At 49.6% G+C, this 12695-nt stretch overlaps 1 protein-coding gene across 4 annotated transcripts in view; it reads right to left on the bottom strand.

Annotated features, from left to right (window-relative positions):
- The window catches only part of CATSPERD (cation channel sperm associated auxiliary subunit delta), a 43201-nt gene extending 30937 nt beyond the window's left edge, over positions 1-12264 (bottom strand). The window contains exons 1-6 of one of the 4 annotated variants that reach the window (XM_045044399.1): positions 12081-12264; positions 9867-9921; positions 8963-9039; positions 5138-5210; positions 4287-4401; positions 220-287 (exon numbers count right to left, since the gene is read on the bottom strand). In XM_045044399.1, coding sequence (XP_044900334.1) covers positions 220-287; positions 4287-4401; positions 5138-5210; positions 8963-9039; positions 9867-9921; positions 12081-12154 — 462 coding nt within the window. In that variant the 5' untranslated portion in view covers positions 12155-12264. Of the gene's footprint in view, positions 1-219; positions 288-3915; positions 4267-4286; positions 4402-5137; positions 5211-8962; positions 9040-9866; positions 9922-12080 lie in introns of those variants that run through there. The other 3 variants (XM_045044397.1, XM_011287677.4, XM_045044406.1) reach the window with 3 other exon arrangements.
- Between the last annotated feature and the right edge of the window lie 431 nt (positions 12265-12695).

Here is a 12695-nt window from a genome sequence, read left to right as displayed (position 1 = left end):
AAAATAAATAAACATTAAAAAAAAAAAAAGGAACAAAGGTGGGTATATTCCTGCCAGCCAGGGGATCCCTCTCCTGAACCGGGGAGAAGAGACATTGCCCGAGCCCATCCTGGGACCTGATGTGCCAGCTCTCATGGCTTACTCTGTCCTTATTTCCATTCTTAATTATCTATGTTCAAAGCACTGTAAAAATGGGCAGGCTACACACTGTATACTCACCACACAAAAGGGATGCCCGCTGTAACAACAATTATCACCAGAAATATGTGAAACAGGGTGTTCTATACCTAAAAGGAAAAGAGCATTCAAAAAAACAAAAAAACAAAAACACGAGTTTGTGGGGCGTCTGGCTGGCTGTTGTAAGAGCATGCGACTCTTGGGCTTGGGTTGTGGGTTCGAGCCCCATGCTGGGCATGGAGACTACTTAGAAAGAAATATAAATCATAAGAAACACGAGTTCCCTAATTTCCAGGGAGAAGGGAAGAGCGGGGTTTCTCAGCCTTGACCCTACTGACACTTGGGGCCAGATCGTTCTCGGTTGTGGGCAGTATCTCCAGACGATGGCAAGTGTCACCTGAGGGACACAGCCGTCAGAGCTGAGTACCACTGGCTTTGCAGGAACTCTTAGGACCCTGCCAAAAGGGTAGGAAAGGCTCCTTTCTCTTGGCGAGGCGTTCACTGATTCTATTTTAATTATTTTAAGTGTTTATTTTTGTTTTTTGTTTTTAAAGAAAATTTTTTTTAACATTTATTTATTTATTTTTTTCAACGTTTATTTATTTTTGGGACAGAGAGAGACAGAGCATGAACGGGGGAGGGGCAGAGAGAGAGGGAGACACAGAATCGGAAGCAGGCTCCAGGCTCTGAGCCATCAGCCCAGAGCCCGATGCGGGGCTCGAACTCACGGACCGCGAGATCGTGACCTGGCTGAAGTCAGACGCTTAACCGACTGCGCCACCCAGGCGCCCCAACATTTATTTATTTTTGAGACAGAGAGAGACAGAGCATGAACGGAGGAGGGTCAGAGAGAGGGAGACACAGAATCTGAAACAGGCTCCAGGCTCTGAGCTGTCAGCCCAGAGCCCGACGCGGGGCTCGAACTCACTGACCGTGAGATCATGACCTGAGCCGAAGTCGGCCGCTTAACCGACTGAGCCACCCAGGCGCCCCTAAATGTTTATTTTTGAGAGGCAGACAGAGAGAGACAGAGTACAAGCTGGGGAGGGGCAGGGAGAGGGAGACACAGAATCCGAAGCAGGCTCCAGGCTCTGAGCTGTCAGCACAGAGCCCGACGACGCGGGGCTCGAACTCATGAACCGTGAGATCCTGACTTGAGCAGAAGCCGGACGCTTAACCGACTGAGCCACCCCAGGCGCCCCTTGTGGATTCTAGTTTAAAAGCAGAAGCTTCAGCTCCTAGGAAAATATACACGTGGCCAACAAGACATGAAAAGGTGCCCTCGACATCCCTGATCATTAGGGAAATGCAAAGCAAGACCACAGTGAGATAGCACACACACGCATCAGGATGGTTATTATCGGAGACACAGCAAACGAGTGTTGGCGAGGGTGGGGAGTGACTGGAACCCTTGTGCACCGTTGGTGAGAATGTAAGCTGGTGCCTGTGGCGTGGAAAACAGGGTGACGGTGCCTCAAAAAAATTGAAAATAGAGTTCTGGAAATCCCATTTCTGGGTCTACGCCCAGAGGAACTGAAGGCAGAGACACAAAGAGATGTTTGCACACGCGCCCCCATGCTTCATGGCAGGATTATTCACAATAACTGAAACATGGAGAAAGCAACCCAGGGGTCCAGCGGCAGATGAATGGGTGAACAGAAACATCACGTATACACCCAGCGGAATATTAATTGGCCTTAAAAAGGCAGGACATTCTGGGGCACCAGGGTGGTTCAGTCCATTACGCATCTGACTTCAGCTCAGGTCATGATCTCACAGTTTGTGAGTTTAAGCCCCGCACTGGGCTCTGTGCTGACTGTGCAGAGCCTGCTTGGGATTCTCTCTGCCCCTCCCACATTCATGCCTTCTTTCTCTCTCTCAAAATAAATAAATAAACTTAAAAAAAAGAGATAGAACATTCTGGCACCTATTATAATATGGGTGAGCCTTGGGGACATGATGCTCAGTAGAATAAGCCAGACACGAAAGGACAAATCCTGTATGAGTTCACTTATATGATCCCAGGGGAGTCTCGTCCACAGAGACAGAAGGTATGTGGTGGGAGCCAGGGTGGGGAGTTAGCCCTTTGGATGCTATTAAAGAAAGTTATGAAGAAAAGGGGAAGGACGGAGAGCAGACTGACTTATGTTACGAGGAACCCTTACGGTTCCTTCAATAAATTAAAACATGGAGTTTCCACATGGCCCGGCACCTGCTCTCCTCGGTTATATTACCCCAGGGAACTGAAAACCTACATCCACACACAAACTCACGCACAAAGGTGCATCGTAGCACTATTCGCGAATACCCAAGAGAACGAAACCAACCGAACGTCCACCAGCTGATGAACGGATAAACAAAAGTGGTTCATCCACACGGGGGAACATTAATCAGCCTTAAAAAGGAGAGAGGCAGTGACACCCGCTAAAACGGGGAGGAACCTCGAACACACGACGCTGGGGGAAGGAACCAGATACAAAAAAGCCGCAAGGGGTGTGAGTCCATGTGTGTGAAACGTCCAGCACAGGCTCATCCACAGACAGGAAGGGGGACCGTGACTGCCAGGGGCTGGGGCTGGGACTGGGCTGGGGGGGGGAGGTGCCAGCTAATGGGGGAGTGTCTCTTCTTGGGGTGACGGAATGTTCTGGAACTAGACAGAGGTGACGATTGTGCAACACTGCGAATGTTCTAAATGCCCGAGTACTTTGTACCCTTTAAGATGGTTGGAAATGGCCAGTTTTTATGTGAATTTTATGCTTCCCTCCCCCGCACCACCTCCCGCCAAAGGAGAAAGAGGCATGAAGCTAAGATTGAAAAGAACCGAACCGAAGGTCAAAGGTCGGCGAGAGGACAGGGCTGCAGAGCTAGAGGGAGCCAGCCTGGGAGAGTTGGGAGGGAGGAAGCGGGGAGGGCCAGGAGGCAGTTTGGCTGCGGGCAGTGAGTGCTGTAAAGAATGGATGGGCTCATGCTCTGGAGGCAGCTCTGTATTTGGTTTGGATGTGAAAATCGATGGGCCCCAAGGCTGGTCAGAGCAGTTTCTGTGGCCTGGAACTACCGTCGGGTTCGCAGCCCCACTCGGGGTTACGTACAGTCCACACCGCGCCTGCGCACGGCCCCCACGTACCCGGGATCCGTGTATTCGGTCACCTTGTGCTCGGAGGTCACCCTGGAACTCGCTCGAGAAAAGTCAGACAGAGGCCAAGCCAAGGTGTGGCTCTTCTGCTGTGCTTCTCGGTCCCTCTCAGGGCTGCAGGCCCCTCGCCGGCCAGGGCTCAGCAAACACCTGGCAGGTACCACACTGGCTGGGCCAGGTTCCGTCTCGAGGGGCCCACAATCTTTTGCCAAAACTAACGCAAGTGAAGCAAAAGATGAACGGGTTTCCAGATGGCGATCTACCAGCCCGGTGGCTCTGGACTCGGTGATGTCTGGGGACATTTGGGGCATCAGGATGCATCGGTGGAGGGGCGCTCCTGACATGGGGTGGGTGGAGCCAGGGATGCCCTACACCCCACAGTGCCCAGGGTGCCAGCCCCCCTCCCCCCAGAGAATGACCTGGCCCTAAATGTCAGCAGCAGTAGGGTTGAGAAACCTTGATGGACCTCTTTCTTTCTCATCTCAATGGGTACCCAACCATCCTTCGTTTCCAAAGAATAGTATCTTCCTTGTCTTCGTTCTCGACCTCGCCGCCTTGCATGCTACGGGATGGTTCTCTTCTTTCTCTCTCTTCATATGGCTTACCTTCTCTCCTGTTCTCTGTCCCTAACGTGCAGTAGGTGGGACTGAATATTCCCATCACCCAGGCTTGTCACCAAGTGCGTACAAGCCATTCTCGGCCCTCCTCGATCCTTCCTGACATCCACTCCCACGCAGTTCCCGTTGATGTCCCTCATTGACTCCAATCAGTCAGAGCGGGATTTTGTGGCTCGTGACCACGATCCTGGACAGAAACACTAGGTTCCCACCGTGTAACCAATTTTCATTTGAATTTTAAAGAACAAGGTGATGTCCAGGGGCTGACATCCAAGGAGCAGCACTGTTTGTACTTCCAAAATCAACAACCTGTTCTCGGATGATCGCCAACAAAATTTTTTTGAAAACCACACATATACCTATAGATGCGTTCCAGGAATTGGCTTCGTAATCATAAACATAGACTTTTTGATCCACTACTAACAGCAACACCGAGCCAGCGATATGTGCCGATGTTACTTCTGGTATGCCGACCTAAAAATAACGACACGTAGGAGATCCGTGAGTGCATCTTTTGAGAGGATTCGGGAAGTGAGACATCTAGATGCGCATTTAAGAGACATGCATGCTATAGCAAGAGCTGTGTGGTTCCTAGGTGCTGGGAACGGTATATCCTGGGGTCGGGGCCAAAACTGGGCGGTTGGAGTTGGTGTTCGGTGCCCTCGGATACCTGAATTCTCTCTAATCCCCTTCTTCCTTACCAAAACTTTCTCTGAGGGTAAAGCCTAAAGAGTAAGTAACAAACGATGAACATAAATGATAAACATGTCGCTTATAAGAGAAATATTGGCATTTTAATTGATGGCAAAACCTTCTTCGGCTAGGGGCCAGTGGTAGAATTTCTCAAGAGGGTAAAGGTTTTTCTGTTTTGCTTTAGGACAATTAAGGGAGGGCCCAAGATTACTGTATGTAATCTATCCTTAACTCACACACTTCCCACAATTCTCTTCAGAATTGTCTCTTTTTTTTTCAGGAAAAAGAATAGAATAGAATAGAATAGAAAAGAATAGATAGAATAGAATAGGAATCAACCCTTCCTCTGGCTTAGAAATTGCTCTTAATGTCTTTTAAGAGGTACATTGTAATATAAGCCCCCAGGCTTACAAAAACAGACTAGTGTGATATTTCCAAACTGTATCTCCCCCCTCCCGCCACCCCCCAAGAGTTACTTATGTTGGGAATCTTTCAGATGGTTAAGTAAGATAACTACCTTTATTGATGTAGGGAGGGAAAGTGGAAGGAGACTACTTTTGAAATTATCTCTTGTGAAAAAAATTTGTCTTCTGAAATAGACAATAAAAGAGTTAAATTAGGACAATTTCATACAAGAAAAGAGACAAAGATAGGCACTCTAAAAATGTTCTGTTGAAACAAAATACCCCCCCCCTTTTTTTTTTAACAAGGAACCATTTAAGTTCTATCTATCTATCTATCTATCTATCTATCTATCTATCTATCTGTTTTTGCATGAGTAAACTTCTATAGACTGGATATTTGCATTCTTGAAATAACATTATTTTAAAAGGGTGACCATGTCAAATATAAAATTATATAAATGATATCTTTTATATATGTGACACTTGCCTTACCCAGGATGAACTTCAGTTTTGCCATTTATATGATTCTAATCCCACTGAAGTAAAAGGTTTCAGACTAGGAATGTGTGTGTATGAAAAAAACAATGTGTTCCCTCAGGCAGGAAAACTTTTAAGAAGTGAAAATTCATCAGGGTGCCTCGGTGGCTCAGTCGGTTAAGCATCAGACTGTTGATTTGGGTTTAGGTCATGATCTCACGGTTTGTGGGTTTGAGCCCCGCATTGAGGTCTGCGCTGGCAGTGCAAAGCCTGTTTGGAATTCTCTCTCTCTCCCTCTATCTGTGCTCCTCCTCTGCACTCTCTCTCTCTCTCTCTCAAAATAAATAAACTAAAAAAGAAAGAAAGAAAGAAGTGAAAGGCCATCCATGAACATGGTATATGGCTTCCTTATCCAGAGCTCTTTCTCCTGCCCCCTCCAGGAGAGTTTTATGGTTTTAGACAGAAAGGAATTGCTGAGTTGATTCTTATGTGTTTTAAAGTTTTTGTTGTCACTGGGAATGATGTTTTTCATAACTGCTTTTTTTGAGTGTTCATGGCTAGTTTACGAGAGAGGTGTTGATTTTTTTTTTAATGTTTATTTTTTGAGATAAAGAGAATGTGAGTGAGTGCACAGGCTCACATGTGAACAGGGGAGGGGCAGAGAGAGAGGGAGAGAGAAATCCCAAGCAGGCTTGGTGCTGACAGAACAGAGCCTGACATGGGGCTTGAAACCCACAAACCGTGAAATCATGACCTGAGCTGAAACCGAGAGTCAGATGCTCAACCGATGGAGCCACGCAGGTGCCCTGAGAGGTGTTGATGTTTTTTAATATCTGTGTTGTGTTTGGCCATCTTGCTGTACTCAGTGCTGCTGGTTAGTTCTTTGGATTTGGCAAAATGTTGTCTCTTTCTAATGTGTTTTGTATTTCACGTTTTTCTCTTGTCATAGTGCATTGGCTGGTACCTCCAATACATAGTTGAATGAGAGTGATAGGATTCTCTGTTATTTTTACCTTTATATTGTTTCTTTTACAGGGTTAGATACTTTCAGCAAGTATCCAGCTGACATCAAAACCAATAAAACACTGGGGGAGAAAAGAACATCATGGATTGTTGGGTGGAGCCACCCCCAAGACTCGTCCTCCTCTGAGCCACTAGATTCCATGTCCTGTTCTCCTAACCCTGTCTCCCTCCAGTGCTGCCTCCCAGGTCTCTCTCTGGACCACAGCCTCAGCCCCTCACTTGTGTCCTTCTGCTGTCTCCCCTCTCTGCTTCCTGTTCTCCACCCAAAGGTCTCAGGAAGCATATGCTCTAGGAACATCAACAAGTTATAATTTTAGGTTAACTGGCAAGGAACGGGATCGTCGTGTCTGAGAACATGTGCTGACCATTTTGACAGATTCTGCCAAATTGTCCCCCACAGGAGGGGGACCCACTTTGGCCTCATCCGCGTTTGCCCTCATCCTCACCAGCATGATAGGCAAAACGTGACATTCCATAATTTTATTAAACATTAGAATGTCTCATGGGGCGCCTGGGTGGCTCAGTCGGTTGAGCATCTGACTTCGGCTTGGGTCATGATCTTGCGGCTTGTGGGTTCGAGCCCCGTGTCGGGCTCTGTGCTGACAGCTCAGATTCTGTGTCTCCCTCTCTCTCTGCCCCTCCCCGGCTCACGCTCTGTCTCTCTCTCTCTCTCGAAAGTAAGTAAACATTAAAAAAAAAAATTTGAATTTCACATCAGTTCACGTCACAAAATATGATTCTACTTTTGATTTTTTTTCCAATCATATAAAAATGCAAAGACGATTCTTATCTTGCCAGCCCGGCAAAATCAGATGGCAGGCTGAATGTGCCTGGGAGGCCACAGTTTGTGACTCCTGCTCTAAAGCAGACATGACGATGGAAAGCTGTCCGACACGGTTGCCACCAGGTACACTGAGTGCTTGAAATGTGGTTAGTTTGTGGCTTTTTCACTGTATTTAGTTTTAATTAAATTTTTTGTTTAATTTTTTTAATGGCAGTACAATACACACAATATAAAATCTGTATTTCAAGCTTATTTTAATGGTGATAAAATATACACAAAATAGACCATTATCATCATTTCTTTAGGGTGCAGTTTGGTGGCACCGAGCACAGTCACACTGTCGTGCAGCTGCCCCCGCCATCCGTCTCCAGAACTTTCCATCTCCCCAGACTGGGACTCTGTCCCCATGAAGCACTGATTCCCTGCCCCTACCCCACCCCTGGCTCCCACCATCCACTCTCTGTCTCTGCGGACGGGACTCCTCTAGGGACCCCTCACGAGTGGGGTCGCGCAGGATGTGTCTTTCTGTGTCTGGCTTCTGTCACTGTGCACAGTGACCCCAGGGTCCATCCACATGGTGGCACGATGTCCTTCCCTTTTTTATTTTTATTTTTTATTTGAGAGCGAGTGAGAGAGTGCGCATGAGCCGGAGAAAGGGCCGGAGGGAGAGAGACAGAATCCTAAACAGGCTCCACGCTCAATGTGGAGCCCGATGCAGGGGACTGAATCCACAACCCAGGGATCATGACCTGAGCTGAAGTCGAGAGTCGGGGGCTCAACCCACTGAGCCACCTGGGTGCCCCAGAATGTCCTTCCTTTTTAAAGCTGAATAACGTTCCAGTGTGTGGGTGCCTCACCCTGTGTTTATCCATTCAGCTGCTGATGGAAACTTTAGATAGCCACGAGTGGCAGATCAACTTTCAAGGAAGGACAGAATTCACATCTTATCAGGAGTAGCTGAGTCCTCACTTGGCCCAGGGCCTGGCCCCATCTCTCCCCCCTTCCGTGGCCATCCCCTCGGCCAGGCCTTCCCACCAGCGGTCATGTCCAGACTCTGCCTCCTTCACTACGCAGCCTCTCTCTCTCTGGTGACCTTTCTTCTCTCTTCGGTCTGTCTTGGCTTCCGGAGAGAGTGCCATCAACCTTGGACCTCTGTGTCCTTGCTTCCTCTCCCATCTGCCCCGCTGCTGTGTTGGCTGTTTTCCCCACCTGCCCTGCCTTCTCTGTGACATCCCTCCCCTCCTTGGCTCCTGCCTTCCTCAGCCTCTAGGTCTTCTGCTTTCTGACCGCCCTTTCTCTTCTCCACCGGATTCACCAGAACCTCTGGCTGCTGGACATGTGATCCCCGAGTGACTCCGCCGTCACGGTGTTGCCACTGCTTTGCGTGCTCGGGCCCCCGTGATGACTAATCGTATCAAGGATCCCTGACAGGAGGCACCGCAGTGTTGTCATTATTTTAGTTTATTTGCCGGTGTTTTCCTCTCTCTTCCTTTGGCCCCCACACCAACTCCGAGCTCCCTACAGACCAGTAACCAGCAACACAGGACGGAGAGCCATCTTCCGTAACGTTTGTTGAATGAATGGATGAATGAATGAGGGCAGATCTCACGTTTTAATAGAAAGGACGGTAACGGGACATAAAACGGTCACTTACCCTAGATACAGGGCTGTGTTTTTCTTGCAAGGATGTTTAATCAAGCGTGGTGTCCCCGATGAAAAATACAGATGGTCCTAGAGAGACAGTCACACAAATCTAAAGATCAGTAATAAGCACCCGATGAAAAGCAATTTCCAAAGATAAAACATTGAAAGTGTAAAGGCGGAATTGAGGTAGGTGGATGTAATTTTCCTGTTTTTATATCACTCTGGTTACGTCAGATGTCATGCGGTGGGGAGGGGAAGCCGGGTGAAGGGTACTACCTGAGACATCTCTGTGCTGTATTTGCAACTTGCCGTGAATCTATAATTAGGTCAAGATAAAGTTAAAAGCGATTCACAGGCTCATGATTCATATCTCATTCCTTATGTATGTTACTGCTTACTTACATACATACGATCAATTATTTGACAGAGAGGTCAGAGGACGAGGAATTATAAAGCTAACAAGGTAGAAAGCAGGCACTTGGAGAGGATTTAGAAATGCAGAAATCGCTTCTGAAATAATGCCATGTCAGGAGGAAACGCACTTTAGCTGATGAACTAATTCTTTGTGCATCGTAGGGCACAGAGGTTGAAAAAAAAGTGCCCTCTTGCACTGCGTTATTTAAGCAAAGTAACAGTCGGCTTCCTGTTACTCCAGAGTTCAAATTAAATGAAACTGGAGGAACACTCAGGTGATCTGAGTTCTAAACCCACTTCCCCCTCCTGGCTTTCTTCGTGTTAGTTGGTCTCTTTCAATTAGTTTTTTAGTGAAATGGGAAAGATGAATCTCTACTTCAAAGCGCAGGGGTGGGGATCAGATCGTGTTCTATGCCTGACACAACCCTGACACCCAAGAAACACTAGGAAGTGTTAGTTCTGGAAGTGAAAAATGAGACTGAAGCGTGGGAGCCACATACCCCTTGAATTTGCTGACTCACATGAAACACCTTTCCTGTCCTCACCGTGTGAATACTAGAGGTAAGCGACAAGAGAGACCATCTGTCATTTTTCTTCAGCATGACTCCTACCAAGGTACCTCTTGGCTAACTCTAAAGCACCTGTTCCTGATGCTTTAGGGTCACGGGAGCCCCTGGGAAATCTGGTGCAACCGTGGGCCTTTCTCTCCCACAGACATAGGTATACACAAAAATGGGGACGTAATTCCCAAGAGCTCATAAAGGCGCATTTGCAGACCCCATATTAGGAACTCCTACTCCCAGGTTTTTGGGGGGTTTTTTGGCTGTGGCCGGGGGCAGGGAGACGGTGCTGGTGGCTGGAAAGTGTTGGTACAGCATCTTGACGTGTGGCAAAAGCACCTGGAGGCTTGATAAACCACAGACTGCTGGGCCCCACCTCCGATTCAGTAGATCCAGGGAATTCTAACAAATTCCCAGGTGATGCTGATGCTGATGCTGCTGGTCGAGGACCACACCTGGAGAACCAGGGTGACGAAATGGGAGAATTGGATAGAACCCGTCTTTTCAAGCGTGGAGACCAATCCCACCGGTAAAACTTGCTGGAGACCTCTACTTTTCACTTGGTGGTTTTGTGTCTTTGGGTAAGTGTGTCTTTAAGTTTGCTGGGTCTGTTTTCACATCTATAAAACAAGGTTGGGGCTCCGGGGGGGCTCAGTCGGTTAAGTCTCCAACTTTGGCTCAGGTCATGACCTTGCGGTTCATGCGTTCGAGTCCCGCGTCGGGCTCTGTGCTGACTGCTCAGAGCCTGGAGCCTGCTTTGACTTCTGGGTCTCCCTCCTCTCTGCCCCTCCCTGCTTGCACTGTCTCTTCCTCTCTCCAAAATAAATATTTAAAAACAATCTTAAAAAAAAATTATTTGAACGTTAAGGAATTACTGCCCCATGGACTTTGTTGTAAAGGTCAAGTTAGGCCATGCACTAGAAGCTCACATCTACTATCCCATGGGCAGACAGGGCCCTGCCGAACAGCTTACTTCAGGCAGGGTTTGCCGGAGGGCAGGAACTCGGCTTTAGCATCTGACTAGCTCCGTGGCACCCTGCAAACAGTATTCACTGATCTGCTATTTACCAAAATCTAAACATGTTCTGAGTAAGGAGATAAATACTCCATACCCTCATGGAGCTGATATTCTACTGACAGCAGTAGACAAAAAAATTGTCAAAACAGTAACAGAAGTTAGTGATTGATAGCAAAAACCGGTGGTGGTGGGGGGGGGGGGGCGCGCTGGGTGCCCCTGGGTAGCTCAGGCAGCTAAGGGTCCAACTTCCCCTCCGGTCATGATCTCACAGTTCAGGAGTTCCAGCCCCATGTTGGGCTCTGTGTTGATAGCTCACAGCCTGGAGCCTGCTTCAGATTCGGTGTCTCCCTCTCTCTCTGCCCCTCCCCTGCTCGTGCTCTGTGTGTGTCTCAAAAATAAATAAACATTAAAAAAAAGAAAAGAGGTGCTACTTAAGTCAGGATCAGAATGAGGAACCAGTCATGGAAGGAAAAGTGTGCCAGGCAGAACGAGTAGCAAACACCAACTCCCATCCCCAAGGCTGGACGGAGTTTGACTTGAGATGCCTGGAGCACGGATTCACGGGCGGGCAGGGGCCACATCAGTGGCTCTCAAATTTGCAGGGGACACTTGGCAGTAGCTGGAGACATTTTTGGTTGTTTGTCAAGCCTGGGGAAGGAAGCGCTCGCTACCGGCGGTGGTGGGTGGGGGCCAGGGATGCTGCTCAACATCTTACAATGTACAGGACGGCCCCCAAATGTCAGCAGCGCCGCTGTCGAGGAAAGCCTGGGCCAGATCATGCGGGAAAACGCTGGCCGCGCAAGGAACTTGGGCTTTATCCTGGGTGCCACAGACTCGGGGCAGGGGAAAGACGAGATCAGACTCGTTTACAAATCCCTCCTGCGGCCAGAGCGGGCGAGGGAAAGCAGCGCACGGCCTGGGGCGGTGGCGGCGGACGTGGCCCGAAGGGGTGGGAATCGGGCCCAAGCTTTGATGTGGCAGTGGAGGGACTTGGTGAAGGGCTGCAGTTGGGGAGAAAGAAGGGGCAACACCAAGTTCGATCCCTAGAACCAGAAACTGGGAAGCCTCCGCTCCAGGACAAGCCGGCCCCCTCCCCGACCCTGGGCAACACCCCTCCCCGGGGAGGGCAGCCCCACCGGCACAGCTGCCGAGCTCCGGCCACCAAGCAGAGCCGCAAGGTCGCCGCCGCCACCAACATCAACACCAGCATCTCGTATCAAGAACCGCCGGCGCGAAGGCACCTCAACCGCCGCTGGGTGTCGCCTCACGGTTTGGGCAGGCGCCGACTGGAGCCTGCGCCTGCGCACTCGGCCGCCAGCGCAGGCGCACCTCGTCTCCCAGGGAACGCGGAGCCGCCCACCTCAACCGCCCCCCGTGGACGTGAGCGCCCTGGCGCTCACGCTCTCTCCGGTTGGAGCGTGCGTTCGTCGTCCCCTGAACTCAGCACCTGGGCCCCCGCACACAGCCGCGCATGAGCAGGCTGGTGTAAGCATGCGCACAGCGTTCCCCGGGAAGCCCGAATCTGCCCACCGGGACGCGCTCCGCAGCCTGAGCGCCTGTCGCCCGTGCGCCAAAACCCAAGTGTATACACGGGGCTGCCTACAAGTTCTTACAGGTGCGTTTGCAGCACCAGTGGCTCCAGGGGCCCTGGAGCGTGCCAACGCCCCCCCCCCCCCCGCCCACGTGACCCAAAAGGGCTTTGAGCGCGTCAGCTGGGAGGCCGGGGGAGGGGAGGGAATGTAACGGGAAGA

The sequence above is a fragment of the Felis catus genome, chromosome A2 (genome assembly GCF_018350175.1).
Source record: "Felis catus isolate Fca126 chromosome A2, F.catus_Fca126_mat1.0, whole genome shotgun sequence".
NCBI lineage: Eukaryota > Metazoa > Chordata > Mammalia > Carnivora > Felidae > Felis > Felis catus.
Note: the sequence above shows the minus strand (reverse complement) of the source record. Positions and strands in the feature narration are given on the sequence as shown.